A 14,741-nucleotide genomic window follows, 5' to 3' on the forward strand; every position below is an offset into this window, starting at 1 on the left:
TTGATATCTCTCCCTTCTTCAAAACTCTGCCATGGCTCCTGATTGGACCCTGCATAGCATCAGACTCCTGACCTTGGCCATCTAGGCTGTGTGTGACCGGGGCCCGCCCCCTACCTCTGCACCTCCTCCCCCAGGCTCTCCCCACTCACTGGCCTGTGCCACCTATGGACCAGGGCACTGAGACCACAGAGGGCAGGTCTTTATTACTCCGGTCTCCAAGTTGAAACTTGGGTACATTCTCCCATGTAGTTTCTATCTAACTTTCTAGAAAGTACCAGGCTCCTTATGAAGCCCGTTGTCTGACCGTCGCCTTCCCACCTGGCTGAGTGCTGCAAGGACTTCCCAGCGGCCGGCGGCCGGCGCCCAGCTCTTCTCCAGACACAGAAGGGCAGGAGCTGCAGCGGGCCCTGAGGGGGGAGTACCTGTCTCAGGATGAAGGCCACCACGTCCGTGGACTCCCAGTAGCTGGCGTGGAAGAGGTGGGGCAGCGCCACAGTGGGGAAGGCGGTGAGGACCTCAGGGCAGTACAGGGCGTAGTCGATGCGCTTGGCACCCCACCACTTGGCTGTGACTGTGGGGCCGAGAGGGAGGTGAGGACAGAGCAGACTGCCTGGGCCTGGACCCAAGGGGCAGTGTGGGACCCGTGCACAGGCGCAGTGGTGGACGTCCCACTCGGGGTGCAAGTGCGAGGCCGGCACCCCACTCACAATGAGCTCTGGGACATGGATCCCCCCCCACCTCCCACCCACCCCTCCTCTAGGACACATGCCCCAGCGTGGTCCCCAGGAATGGGGACCCACGGAGGCGTCCATGGTCCCACCCCCAGGCTGCCGGTCAGCAGGATTCCCAGTGGGGAAACTGAATGTTGGCATCTGGGCTCTGGCCGAGGTCAGAGCTCAGTTTGTGCCAGGAGGGGTCATGGCCCATGCCACAGTCAGGGTCAAAGCTCTCTCTGAGGTCAGAGTTCAGTGTGATTTCAGCTACCCTTCCTCCCTGCCCCCAGCAGCTCTGGCGGTGGACCAGCGGCCGCCCAGAGGTAGGTTCCTCTCCCTTGAACCCAGGGAGACCCCCAGATGACCCTCACTCACTGCAGGAGGCGCCGACGGGTGCCAGGCTGTCTGAGGACTCGGAGCTCTCGCTGTGCGAGCTGCCCTGGCTCATCCTCCGCCCCGGGCGCTGGGGCCGCGGGGCCTGAGGGGGCGAGGCGGGGGCATCCACCATCGGCGGGCTTCCCTGGGAGCTTCCCTCCAGGAAGAGGGCGCTGTGGGTGTGCAGGGCATCCGCTGGAGGGAGAACTTCGTCTCAAACAGAGCCAAGCTGTGCCGGCCCCACGCGGGTGGGAGGCAGGCGCTCAGAGATGACCACCCCCGGCCCTGCTCTCTCACCCCAGACGGGCAACCTGCACCTCTCACCCCCCGGAACCTGGCTGGGACGCCTTCCCCATAATACATCGTCGGGTTTCATGTCCTCTAAGTTGTGGGCACAAGTCAGGGTCCCAACCATCACTCCTCCCCTAACAGAGCTGCCGATGGCGCCCCTGGGAGAGGACCCTCAAACCCCAGCTAAGGTCACGGGTGACCCAAACCATGTGCTCTTGTATCAGACCTCCCCCCTGAGCTGCAAGGGCCTGTGGCTGAGCCCAGAAGTGCATGGGCACCGCAGCCTGGAGCTGGGGGGCGCTCTGGGGGCGGGGGCATGCCCTGACCGAAGAGGGACACACTGTAGGGTCGGGGAGGGAGGTTTCAGAGCCTCTTCTGTCGGTGGAAGCTCCTGACAAAGTGGGACTTTGGAAATTGAGTTTTCATTGAAACGGGGGCGGGGGGGCGGGTTTACATCCTGAATGAGCCACAGACACAGCTCTCTCCCCCCACAATCTGGCCACACCTCTGAACAGGCTCAGGGGGGTGGAGCCAAGGCTTGCATCTCCAAGCCCCTGACTGTCCAGTACAGGCCTCCCCTTGGCCTCACTGGCCTCCCCCAAACCCACCTGCCCTTGCTTCTGCTCGACCTAGAAGATCCCCCAACATCCCCCCTCCCCCAGCTCTTCTCCAGCCATCTGAGAGCCTTGGTCAAAAGCCCCGTATTCGTGAGGCCTGCTGGGATGAGATACCTCCCGCCCTGCACCTCCGAGTGCAGGCTGGGCACTGGGCAACAGCACTCAGCTGGACCCGGGCCTGCCAATGAGGTCTGACAGCACGAGTATCATGCTGGCCCCGGACCCAGGAGCTTAGCCAGCAAGCTGGTCAGGGAGCAGAGCTCGGGTCTCTGAAACCCAAGCTGCTCCTATAGAGCAGGTGCTCGCACAGGTGGGCTGCTTGGAAAGCAAGTGAGTCAGCCGTTTGCCTGTCCTGTGCCCCCAGAGCACACAGCGCCTGCTCAGATGGGTCTAGTCACTCCATCAGCTTGACAGCTTGGAGAGGCTGGACCTGAGACGAGGACCCTGGAGTGCGCCTGGCTGGGGCCCGGCCTCTGGCTCAGCACATGCTCCCCCCACCCCCACCAGGAGCCTACCGAGGAGGAGGGACTGTCCATCGCCCAGCGGGAACCTTTGGTAGCGGGGCACGCTGACGGGCGGCACCAGGTGGAACTTGGGCTCCAGCAGCGGCTCAAGCCGTGAGGCGGAAGGGTCTGCGCAGTGGAAGAAGCTGTAGACCTGGCTGCAGGCCGGACGCACCTGGAGTCCTGGGAGCAACACAGGGAGCCCCTTGCTGGTCCCCGCTCACTCGGCCCTAGAAGGCTTCCCTGAGTGCAGCGTTGCGTAGCCTGCTCCTCTGCTCAAGAAAAGCATGGCTCCCTGCCGCCACCAGCATCAAAGCCACACGTTCAGTTTGGCATTCAAGGCCTTGCCCATGGGTCCCACCTGGGAGCGCTGCTGTAGGCACCCGGACTGCACCACGGTGGCCATGTGAAAGCCCCCAGCAGGCTAGCTTTCCCTGGGCCTTGGCTCAAGCTGCCCTCCTCCCAGCAGGCCCACTTTCCCCTTTCAGCTCTCCACTCTCACTTAGTGGCTACCTGACCTATGCAGCCGACCCAGGCTCTTTTCCTCAGGGTCAGCTGCCCCTTCCTCCAGCCCCCACCCAACTCCTAGCCTGGTGGTAGTTCTTGGTTTGCCAGAGCCGGCAGTACACTTCCCTCACAGACCAGCAGGTGTCTCCACTGAGGCCTTCTTCTCCTCCGTGCGTCTCCCTGTCCCTCTATGTCAGGGGACTGGACTGACCACTGTCCAGGGAGCCTTAGGGTTCCTTAGTGACATCAGAGCAGCCGTGGGGTCCCGCCTCCTCTCTCTCCCCATGTCATGCAGAGCCCCGCCCTGTTTCTCTGTTCTGTTCTGTAGATCGTCAGTGAGCTCTGGGACAAAAGAAGTTTGAGAAGCCCTGGTGTGTGCATCTGCAAGGTGCCTCCAGCCTCTTGCATCCTCAGAATCATGGCTCAGCCACCTGCCATGAAACCACCTGGGTGTGCATTTCAGAGGAATGAGGACGGCATTCAAGGCTGTGGGCATTGTGTGAGCAAAGGCACCAAGGCAGGCCTGGCTGCAGTGGGCCTGCCTGGACACTGGGGAAGGAGAGGGTGGGGGCAACAGGGCAACTAGTGATGGTTTCTCTTCCCACAGAGCATGACAACTGAACAACAGGCCCACAGGTCAGCCAGGGGCATGTGGCAAGGACAGTCAGATCCACCAGAGGCTGCCTCACCTTTGCTCCATCTGCGAAACGACCCCCCCATTCTTCCTCCTCTCCCCTCCGCCTCCTCCTTCTTCTCTTCTCTGTCCACCTACCCCAACTCCGTGACCCACCCTCCCCCTGCCCCCGACGCCCCACTCTCCCCAATTTGAGGCCCCAACACAGTGGGCTAGTGACACAAAGGCATCTCAGCCCCAGGCTGTGCCTCACCCACCGTCCAGCGCGGGCAGCACCGTCCTCCGCATGGCCAGGACCAGGCCCAGGGGCGAGCCGAAGAGGAAGAAGTCAGACACGTCAAAGTCCAAGCGGCCCAGGCTGACCGCAGGGGGCTCGGCCTCATCCTTCAGCATGCTCGAGTGGATGCTGGGGAGCGGGGAGACAGAGGCGGCGGATTAGGGAAGGGCCGGGGAAGGGAAGCATCCGCTCAGCAGGGCGGCTTGAGGTCTGCGTACAGAGAGCCCAGCCCTCCATCTCTGGGGCCAGGCCCAGAACCAGAGACCACTCGCTAGACGCCATCAACACAAGCTGGCAACCTCTCAGCATTGGCCACCGAGGCCTGGCCAACATTTGGCGAAGGCAGGGGTCATCGGCCCACTCTTTCCGTGAAGGGCCAGATGGTAAATATTTTAGACTTTGAGGGCCATATGGTCTCCATCACATCTACTTAACTCCGCCGTGTAGCATGCGAGCAGCCACAGACAACACCTAAACAAATCCGCGCGGCCAATGAAACTCGATCCACCGCAACTGGCCGAGGACCTGGGCCCACTAAGCATCCCACGCGCTGCCAGGCCTGCCCCTCGTGCCGGGGCTGTGATGGCCACACTGCGAATCCCGGCCCCAGCTACCAGAGAAGCCCAGCTGGCCACGACACAGACCAGCTGGGCGGTATCAGTCCTGCCAGATTAGGGCTCTCGTTGTAACTCATGTTCCAGGCAACCCGCAGACACAGATGCACACAGCTCCGGCTTCCCGCCCCGCCCGCCTGCAGAGGAAGCAGAGCTTAAAGAGAAAACGGCCAGACCCAGAATTCCAATCACTCGCATCCCAGGCACGCAGTGCCCCCAAAGAGTCTGAGTTGATGTTTAGCCGCAGGCCCAGAGCAGGCTGCCCGGGAAGGGCAGGAAAACTGGGCCCTCCCTGACCTTCTAGCTGGTGGCCTTGCGTTTAAGACAATCCCGTGGGATTACGTGATTGATGAATTGATTAATAGAACGCAGATTTGACTGACATACTCCAGTTGGAAGAGAAAGGGACTTTTAGGAATCACAGTTGGCACAGGGTGTGAGCGAGGGTCCCGCATGCCACACGCCTCTGCCTCGGGTGGTGTGAGCATCTCGCCGTGAGGACGATGACTGGCGTTTAACAATACGACTTCCATGTACAGCGTGGTCCCTAAACACCCGCCAACTACTTAATTGCCAAAGAAACAGCCATCTGTCCCTGCACCAGAGGGAAAAGCTGGCTGCGTCGGACCAGCTACTGAGAGCCTCCAACTTCTTGTCACTCTGCACATGTGGGGTTTTCTTAAAGGATTTTTCAAGGATGAACCAGAAATGTGGAGGTTTTACCTTGCAGCTCAGACTTGAAACATAACTGCTTTTCTTTGAAAGAATCGTCTGTCGGAGGGGCTTTAAATAGCCAGAGATTTCACTTTGCAGTGCCTCTGACCTAATAATTCCTCCTTCAGGAATGCATGCAAACAAAATAGCCCGAATATGCACATGAATGTTGATGCACGAAGGTCGTCACCAGGGCACTATTTATAAGTTTGAAGAATTGGAAAAAGCCAAAGCGTCCAGTGACTGGGATTAAGTAAATGTGTCCATTTACTCAGTAAAATATTGTTAAGGCTATCTACCAAGTATTTTTATTTTTATTATTTTTTTTAAAATATATTTTTATTGATTTCAGAGAGAAAGGGAGAGGGAGAGAGAGATAGAAACATCAATGATGAGAGAGAATCACTGATCGGCTGCCTCCTGCACACCCCCCAATGGGGACCGAGCCTGCAATCTGGGCATGTGCCCTTGACCGGAATCGAACCCAGGACCCTTCAGTCCACAGGCCGACACTCTATCCACTGAGCTAGGGCTCTACCAAGTATTTTTAATTATACAGGGGGAAAAATCACACTATAAGGGTAGGTGTGTGGGGCTTGTTTTTTTTAAAGTAACACTAATTGCAAAGCATGTAAAATATATATATAACTGAACAAAAATAACACCAAAGCATCAGCATGGTTCCCTCTGGGTGGTGAGGCGGTCTCTTTCCCAAATGCTGAGCTGGCCTCGTGCTACTTATCACTTGGGTAAGAAAGAAGGAGGGAGCGACGGAGGAAAGAATTGAGGAGAAAGGGAAGAGGCATTCCTTCCGGTGTGGGTCTGTGCTCAATGCCTGCTTGTATGTATCCTGAACAACGTGCGGATAGTTCAGTTAGCCGGTGTCGATGACCATGACCCTTCCAGAGGGTTAAAGGGTGGGCGGCTCCATGGAGGCCCTGGCACCGATGAGGAAAGGGTGCTGGGGGCTGGGGGCTGGGGAACCGGTGCCACGCCCAGCTCTCGTCCCTGGCTGTGTGGCCCCAGGAACCTCCCTGACTGACGTGGCCTCTGCTGCCTCGTCTGAGAAACAGTAAGAACACACGCCTGGAGTCGCTCACAAAACACACACCAGGTTCTTAAAACGGCCAGGAAAGTAGGCTGGGCCCCATTTGCCATGTCGCAGAAGATGAGCCTGAGGCTCGGCAATGTGCGACTGCTTGTCCCCTCCCCCTGAAAGTTGGGGTGGAGCAGAGACAGAGTTCAGGGCCCAGGGTCTCAGCCCGGGGCCCATGGGGAGCAGCCTCGGGCTCAGGCTTGACTCCGGGCCCCCCAGGAAAGACCTGGGACATGTGGCTGGTCCTGAGCCACCCCTAGGACGCTAAGCAGAGGTGCTCTCTGCTCCGGGTGCTTTGCCGAAGGAAGATGGGATGCAGGGAATGGTTACCTTGATAGGAAGGCATGATGCTGGGTGATGGCCTCGCAGTCATAGGTGGAGGAATCGCTCTGTTTCCGTGGCAACGGCCTCTTGGGCTCCTCATCCTCTAACACGCTGGAGATGTCAATGCTGCTTTTGCTGAGCCGCTTGCTGCTGGCCAGACTGCACTCCTCCTCCACCCCCGGGGCGTCCTGTGGGACCGAGGGGAGGGCAGGAGGGCACTGCAGTCACCGGGGACTCTGGGGCCCTGCCTCCTCCCCAGCCACAAGGAGCCCCTTTCTCCTAGACGTGAGAGGCAGCGCATCTTCCAAAAGAAGCATGAGAGCCGCCATCCAGTCGTGGTGGGATTTCAGTCACAGGGCTGTCTCCTGCCCCCAAAGGGATTGGCGAGTTAGTGGGACTCGGGGCAGCTACCTGGGGACCCGACCCCAAATTAGCCCCCCCTGGGCCTCCATTTCCTCCCCTGTGGTAGTAATCTCTTGCTACTCCTGTGAGATTGAGATATAATATATACTTTGTGATCTGGATTTCGTGGTGCATGTGTTAAGGGTTAACAGTCCTGCCCTCAGAGAGGCCCCTGCTCCCCAGGACAGACCCCTCCTCCATGCCCACCCCCTGGCCCGCACCTGCGTGCTGCTGACGCTCCCCTTCCGGCTGCTGCTGCCAGGGCTGTCGCCCGAGGGCCCCGCACTGTAGCAGATGGCATCAAAGGCCAGGAGGCCCCCCACACAGTCCCCGATGAGACACACCTGCAGAAGGCACAGCTGGGACTACAGGCCTGGCCACTGCTGACCCCTCACCCCCACACCCACCCAGAGCACCTGGATAACAAGGAGCCTGTCCCAGGGAGGCCTGAGAGCTGCAATAGGGGGAGGGGTGCTCATTCTGGGGCCAGGGTCAGCTGAGGACAGGACCAGGCTAGGGTGCGGGGTCAGACTGGGGCCAGCTGGGGTCAGGGGAGGACAGGATCAGGCTGGGGTGAGAGGTCAGACTGGGGCCAGGGTCAGGGGAGGACAGGATCAGGCTGGGGTGAGAGGTCAGACTGGGGCCAAGGTCAGGCTGAGGCCAGGGCTCAGCATGGGCTCACAGTCAGAACTCAGAAGTTGGCCTCACTCTTCCTATCTGTAAAATGGGGTCAAACCCAACGATCTTAAAAACCTTCTTGGATCTCAGACACCATGGCTCCTGAACAGCCTGGTCTAGATCCTTGGGGCAGATTCAAGCCTCTTTCCAGGTGGGGCCAAGGCAGGGAGGTGGGCGCAGCTGTCCTACCTGCCCACTGAAGCCGATGCCGTCCGGGGACTTGAGGAACTCTGCGTAGACCTGGTTGGCTTGCTCGATGACGGTGGCAACCGCATCCTGGTACTGTGGGGAGGAGATGGCCAACAGGGGCAGCACGGCCAGAGGGACGTGGTCCTGGCTGTTGCTGAGACAGCCCTCATCGTGGCTGTAGGGATTGAGGCTGCAGACAGGGGGCCAAGGTGAGCCCAGCCGGCATCAGGCAGGGGGCGGGTTAGGGGCTGGGGACTGGGCAGAAGAGAGCACGTGCTGACCGGGAACTGGGCCCTCCACTCCAGGCTCCCCTGCGCCCACCCCGTAGCAGCCCGTGATGTGGGCCCTGGTGTCTCCTGTGACAGCAGCTCTCTCCTGCCCTATTCTGCATGGCACCAAAGAACCCCCAATCATGAAAGAAGCCACTGGTGCGGATCTGGGTGGGGATTGTCATCCTGGCAGACTTCCTAGAGGAGGTGGGGTTTGAACTAGGTCTCATGGAAGGCTTTCGGGGAAGTCGAAAGGAAGAGAGAGGGTTGCCAGGCATGTCGCAGCTTGGGGGCGGGGGGGCACCTAGCTGTATGCTCAATAGTGTGTCCATGGTCCAGCTGCCTACCCATTCCCCAGCCCCACCCACCTGTCCTGCCTCTGTCCCCTGGGCCAATGGACCCAGCTGGCCAGCAGGGGCCACACGGGGAGGAATTGCCCAACGGCGACCCAGCCCCTGCCCTTCCCTCATCACCTAAGCTCAGACTGCCTGAGGTTGACACCGGGGACAGGTGACAGGGCTCAGGGACCCCAGGCAGGTGACAGAGACCCCAGGGTGTGCAAGTCCAGCCTAACAACCATCCCTCATCTCCAAAGAACACAAATGAGAGGAAACGGGCCTCGACTGCAGCCGGAGAGATTTTAATTAGCGAGAATGAGCTCTCTCCCAGCAGTGATTAGGGCTGATGGATGGGCTGGCAAGGCGCTGCCTGGGGGAGAAGGACGCTCCCTCCTGCCGCCCCCTCACTGTCCCCTCCAGTGGCCAGGCCATCCATCTTCCTGGCCATCAGGCCTGGGCTGGGTCACCCAGCTCTGGGGGTCAGATGTCCTGGGGGCGCCGGGTTTGGGGGAATCCTGAGACTGATTATGAATGAGCCCAATTAACTCGGGCTGCTGGAGTGTGAAGGGAACGGAGCCACGGCAACCCAGCTCCCCAATCCTGCAGCAGAGCAGACGCGGCCGATTAATCTGTCGAAGAAGCAGATTCCAGGGCCCTCCCTAGGGGTGAGGCCCGCCGCCTGCTGGGGAACTACGGACCTCATCTCCTTCCTTACTTCCCACTCTGATTGAGATCGGCCCTGCCCCCTGCCGTGTCCTGGAGCACAGCTCAATCAGACAGGTCTCTGCCTCCCGCCCCACCCCACCCCTGCACGTGCCAACTTCCCTTTCTCTCAGAGACCAGAGGAGTGAGGCCTGCACACCCCGCACAGGTGCTCCCCACCCGCAGGACGCTGGGCAAGGCCTCCTCCTCCCAGCACTGCTGAGCCCTGTCTGGCCACGCCTGAGGGAGGGGCTGGGACGCCCTGCCCACCCTCCCCGAGCCCCACGTGGCTAAGGGCTCCTCCTGAGAAGCCTCGGGTTCTGGCAGAGTCCACATGAAAGGGAGTGAGGGCAGGAGAGAGGTGCCCGGCCTCCCTTTCATCCCTAACTGCACGAAGCTCTCGGCTGCCGGTCCCCAGCTGGCCGCACGCTCTATCAGACCTGTGCTCTGCGGGCGGCAGGCCTTCTGTGCCCGCGTTAGCTGTGCTCCTACCGGGCAGGGACCTGGGAAGCAGAGCCCTCCGGGCCTGGGGCGGTGGGCAGAACCTCCCACAGGCGCCCGGGTCCTGGTGGGCCCCTGGTCTCCCTCTTAATCCCCCACAGGGACTGGGGCAGGTATGGATGAGGACCCCAGGCCTGGTAAGCGTGCTGCCTTATCCCTGCCATCCGGGTTCTCTGATGGCGGTCGGAGACACTGCCCTCCCAGCCGCCTGCCCACCAATGGGGAGAGCGCTTTCTCCCTGTGAGGACCACGATGCGAGTCACGCACACCCCCCCGCGTGCTTTCTACGTGCCCCACGCTGCTGCACTTGGTGCTTCGCACAGGCCAGCACACAGAGGCCTCAGAAAGGCTCGGGCGGTGGATTTTCTCCAGAGAACCCCCATGTTATAGACGAGGAAGCAGACAGGGAGAGCCTAAATGCCTCCCCCCGGGTCACACAGCTGGAACTCAAATCCAGGCTGACCGAAGAGCCCACAGCACACACCAGTCACCTGCTCCGGGCAGCCGCCCTGGCCCTCTTCCTGAGGGTCCTCAGTGCCCTGTGCCACCTCCGTTAGAGCTCACATCCCTACTGGCTCTAATTGCGTGGCCTGGGAGTGAGGCTGCCTGGGTTGGACTCCTGGCTCCATTCGCTGGGTGACGCTGGGGGGAGCTGCATTGCTTAACCTCTCAGTGCCTCAACTTCCTCACCTGGGCCAAGGAGACCCAGGGCTGTGAGCACAGGAAGTGGACCTGAGATGCCAGCACCGCCTGGTCCCGGGCAGAGGAGGACTCAGTGCACAGTGCTCATTGCTTGGGACTCTGCTGACCATTTCCCACAGTCAGTCAGGACCTGACATCCCAGAGAGGCCTGGGCAGGTATCCCCTGCCCACCAGTCCCCACATGGCGGGGGGGGGCCGTCCCCCCACTTAATCCACACACCCCCCCCCCCACCCAGCCAGTCCCAACAAGCAGAAAGGGACTCACTTGGAGACCAGCGAGAAGGCCTCGGAGCAGATGGCAGGACAGGGGACAAACTTGATGAGGATGTGGCCCAGGGCCGCAGGGAAGTGGGCGCGTGTGACCTTCTCCAGCACGGAGCTGAACGTGTGGATGTCGGCTGCCTTGCAGGAGGGGTCCCCCGAGCCCGTGTCCAGGACGTTCCCCCCGTGCAGCACCAGCAGGAGCACTTGCGTCTTGCAGGAGCGCTGGGAGAAGACTTCCTGGAAGGGACATCGGTGGGGACAGAGACAGGCAGCAGGGAGACAGGGTGGGGGAGGGGTAACACAATGAATCACACACACACACACACACACACACACACGGGGGGGGGGGGGGGCTGCAGCCAGAGAAGCAGGCACTGTGCCCAGCCTGTCTCAGCTCCAAGTCAGGGACTTCTCCTGCCCCCATATGATGAGGGGCACAGGCTGCCAGGAGGGCAAGCCCCTCAATGTCTGGGTCGGAAGGATCCCAGGAGGCCCTTCTTGTTCATATGAGAGCCACAAGCCCAGAGCAGGAGGGGATGCTGCCCAGGGTCGCACAGCAAGCCAGGTGAGCTGGCTGGAAACTAGGCAGCCTGTCCACCAGGGCTCTGCCTTACATCCTGAGCACAGAGGTGGGCCCTGACAGCCTCAGAAACCCGCCTACCTCACTGTCTTCGTGGATCTCAATGCTTCCTTGGGCCGGGAACTTCTGTCTTCTCAAGGAGACCCGGTACAGCTCTCCTGAGGGGGAGCAGAGCAGAGCTCAGCTGGCAGGAGGCGTGGGCCCACAGGCCGTGGAGCGATAGCGTCGGAGCTAGGGCGTCACCCTGCTCAGCCCCGGCCTCCGAACCAAACACAACGTGAAACCTTTCTCCTCCTATAAAGCGGAAGCCCAGCAGGATGAGGCCGCGTCACGGTGCCGTCCCAGGGCCAGCAGGGCCACCCTAGAAAGGAACGACCCTGCTCTTTCCTTCACTAACAGCAACAGCAACAGTGTAAGGGGCGTCCGATGGCTTCCACTTCCTGTATTAGACAGAAACATGCGCCGAGCATCCTTCTGAAAACAACCACAGCCCGGCCAGCGTGGCTCAGTGGTTGAACCAGGAGGTCATGGTTCAATTCCCAGTCGGGGCACATGCCCAGGTTGTGAGCTCCATTCCCAGCGTGGGGCACGCAGGAGGCAGCCGATCAAGGATTCGCTCTCATCATTGATATTTCTCTCTCTCTCTCCCTTCCTCTCTGAAATCAACTTAAAAAAAATAAAAGATAAAAAAATTATATATATATATATATATATATATATATATATATATATATATATATATAATTTTTTTAACAGACCACAGTTGCTGGATTTTAAAAAACTAATTATGTTTGAAGCTGTCAGAGGCCTTGAATTATGGGAAGATGACTCCTCAGAGGCAAGGCCAGCATTGGGGGCCACACTCATGGCCACTCTTCCCCTCCAGCTGTGGGGGAAGCCAGCACTGCCAGAAATGTTCTCCTTGCTCCCCTCAGTTGCCTGGGCTCAACGCCCCCACCTTCAGGAAGTGCTTCTTGGCAGCCAACCCTCCCTGCTCTCTCTTTCCTCCAACACAGACACTACACTCCTGGGCCAAATCTGGCCCATTGCCGGTGTTTATAAATAAAGTTTTATTGGAACAGAGCCATGCCCATTCATCTGCGCATTATCTGTGGCTGCTTATGTGCCACAGAGACTTTACAGCCCACAAAGCCTAAAATATTTACTGTCTGGCCCTTTAAAGGAAAGCTTGCTGACCCCTGATCTAATGCCTGAATATCACTGCTCTGGCCTCTCAGGTGCAGAGAGACCTCCAAGACCTCCAGCAGCCCCCTCGCTGCCTACGATGATGCAGCCACCACGAGAAAGTGAGGAGTCCTTCCTTCCGTCCAGCTGGCCCCTCTCCCCTTGAGACGGGTACTACTTTCTCTGTGTGGCTGAGCCTCGCAGCTAGACTGTGAACCACTTGGTTGCCTTCAATGACAGGGAGCTCATCTCTTAAAGCAGCCGGTTCAAGGCAAGGGTGGCCCTTTCCTTCTTCTCACTTTCCCCCCACCCCCGCCAAGAGCCTGCTGCACCCTCCCAGGAAGCACATTGGGGAGGGTACTTCCCAGGACAGGGGTGGGCAAACTTTTTGACTCGAGGGCCACAATGGGTTCTTCAACTGGACCGGAGGGCCGGAACAAAAGCATGGATGGAGTGTTTGTGTGAACTAATATAAATTCAAAGTAAACATCATTACATAAAAGGGTACGGTCTTTTTTTTCAATAGTTTTATTCATTTCAAACGCGGCCCGCGGGCCGTAGTTTGCCCACGGCTGTCCCAGGGGCTTTGCAGGCAACCCTGACAGGTGGGCTGGTGTGGGTGGGAGCCCCGGCCAACGGCTGACGTGTGTCTGTGTCATCATCTCCTCAGCCACTACTGGCCCCGGGGGAGGGTGCATCTGCCAGGAATTCCAAACGAGAAGCTTTGCTCAGCAGGGAAGTGCATTTTTGAAATCGTCTGTCCTCACAGACACAACCCTGGTCTAAGGGTAACTGCTTTATGAGCTCAGAGCTGCTGCCCACACAGACAGGAAATCATTTTGTAAATGATGGAGGGCTCTGGCTTGGAGGAGGAAGAGGAAAAACTTGTTCTGAGGCCTGGCTCTGTCCAGCTCTTCCTAATGCTCCTTCCAGGGGCTCTGACTCTCCTGCCTTATTTCTAACATCCTATACCTTGCCCTGGACCTGGCCAGAGGACACCTGGGCCCTGCCCTCAGGACAGCATCAAAATAAACGACAGCAGTAGATGGTTCTGTTTTACTGAGGACGGATGTCCCAGGCACTGTGTGCTGTACAGGGCTCATCTCGTTCATCCCCACCAGTAACCTCTGGGTTTTGGTCCTGTTATTACCCCATTTTACAGATGAGAAAACTGAGGCTCAAGCAACCTAAGTCATTCACCCCTGGCCACACAACTGAGAAGACTGAGCGAGCTGGCACATGAACCCAGCTAAGAGTGCCCCACACTCAACAGAGGACAATGCTTGACAAAAGTGTTCCCTCCTCCATCTGACATCCAGGGCTTCTGGGGGAGGTGGACAAGAAAATCCTCATTCTGCAGAAGAAATCGGAGCACAAACCCATAAGTGACACCCCAGAGAGGGAGCCCAGTTTGCCCTGGGGGACCAGTTCACCAGCAAGAGAAAGAGGCCAGGAGGGAAGCCGGGTGTGGCTTTGTGTGTGCAGCCTCGTGTGCCGCTGAAGGGCAGGTGAACCGGGAGAAGCCAGGAGCCGGCAGGGCTGAGTTCGTGGGTGTGGAGCCGGGGAGGGCCCTGACCTGGGCCTGGGAAGGACCCTTTGGAAACCATGGACTTTGGAGCCAGAACACCTGAGTTCAAATCTTGGCTCTTACCAGCTGTGTTATCTGCACCTCAGTTTTCTCATCTGGAAAATGTGGATAATCATGGCAGTGATCTCCTAGAATGGTGATGAGGATAAACGAGTTCATGTACAGAAAAGGCTTAGAATGGGAACTGGAACATAGTAAATGCTATGTAAGTGATTATTATTATTATCATCATTATTACTATTATCATCCAGGGTGCATTGGGGGGCTTAGGACTACAGCTGATAAGATAGGGCCAACCCGGGCTGGTATGGCTCCGTTGGTTGAACGTTGTCTCATTCACTGAGAGGTTGCTGGCTCAATTCCAGGTCAGGGCACCTGCCCAGGTTTTGGGCTCAATCCCTAGTAGGGGGTGTGTAGGAGGCAGCCAATCCATGTGTCTCTCATCAATATTTTTCTCTTCCCGCTCTCCCTTCCTCCCTCTCTAAAAGCAATAAAAGCATATTTAAAAAATAAATGAAAAAGATGGGGCCAGAGGCTGATGGGGACATTGCCGCCCCCACACTCTCCTGCCTGTCCCCAAGTCCTCCCTGAGCCCTGGCAGGCCCCGGGCCTCGCTGGGCTGGGTGCCTACTTGCACTGGGGAGCCTGCGTGCAGTGTGATTACAGGATAAATACTGT

The 14,741-nt window shown here is 58.7% G+C and overlaps 1 protein-coding gene across 4 annotated transcripts in view; it reads right to left on the bottom strand.

Moving 5' to 3' along the window:
• PITPNM3 (PITPNM family member 3) overlaps window positions 1-14,741 on the bottom strand; it is a 91,614-nt gene that overhangs the window by 17,188 nt on the left and 59,685 nt on the right. For 2 of the 4 annotated variants that reach the window (XM_036341204.1, XM_036341206.1), the window contains 9 exons: window positions 11,372-11,448; window positions 10,712-10,947; window positions 7,935-8,124; window positions 7,289-7,411; window positions 6,672-6,853; window positions 3,898-4,046; window positions 2,512-2,682; window positions 1,089-1,283; window positions 423-571 (listed from right to left, as the gene is read on the bottom strand). In XM_036341204.1, the coding sequence (XP_036197097.1) occupies window positions 423-571; window positions 1,089-1,283; window positions 2,512-2,682; window positions 3,898-4,046; window positions 6,672-6,853; window positions 7,289-7,411; window positions 7,935-8,124; window positions 10,712-10,947; window positions 11,372-11,448 (1,472 nt within the window). The remainder of the gene's footprint in view (window positions 1-422; window positions 572-1,088; window positions 1,284-2,511; window positions 2,683-3,897; window positions 4,047-6,671; window positions 6,854-7,288; window positions 7,412-7,934; window positions 8,125-10,711; window positions 10,948-11,371; window positions 11,449-14,741) is intronic. The other 2 variants (XM_036341205.1, XM_036341207.1) reach the window with 2 other exon arrangements.

This window comes from Myotis myotis, unplaced genomic scaffold (assembly GCF_014108235.1).
Source record: "Myotis myotis isolate mMyoMyo1 unplaced genomic scaffold, mMyoMyo1.p scaffold_m19_p_17, whole genome shotgun sequence".
NCBI lineage: Eukaryota > Metazoa > Chordata > Mammalia > Chiroptera > Vespertilionidae > Myotis > Myotis myotis.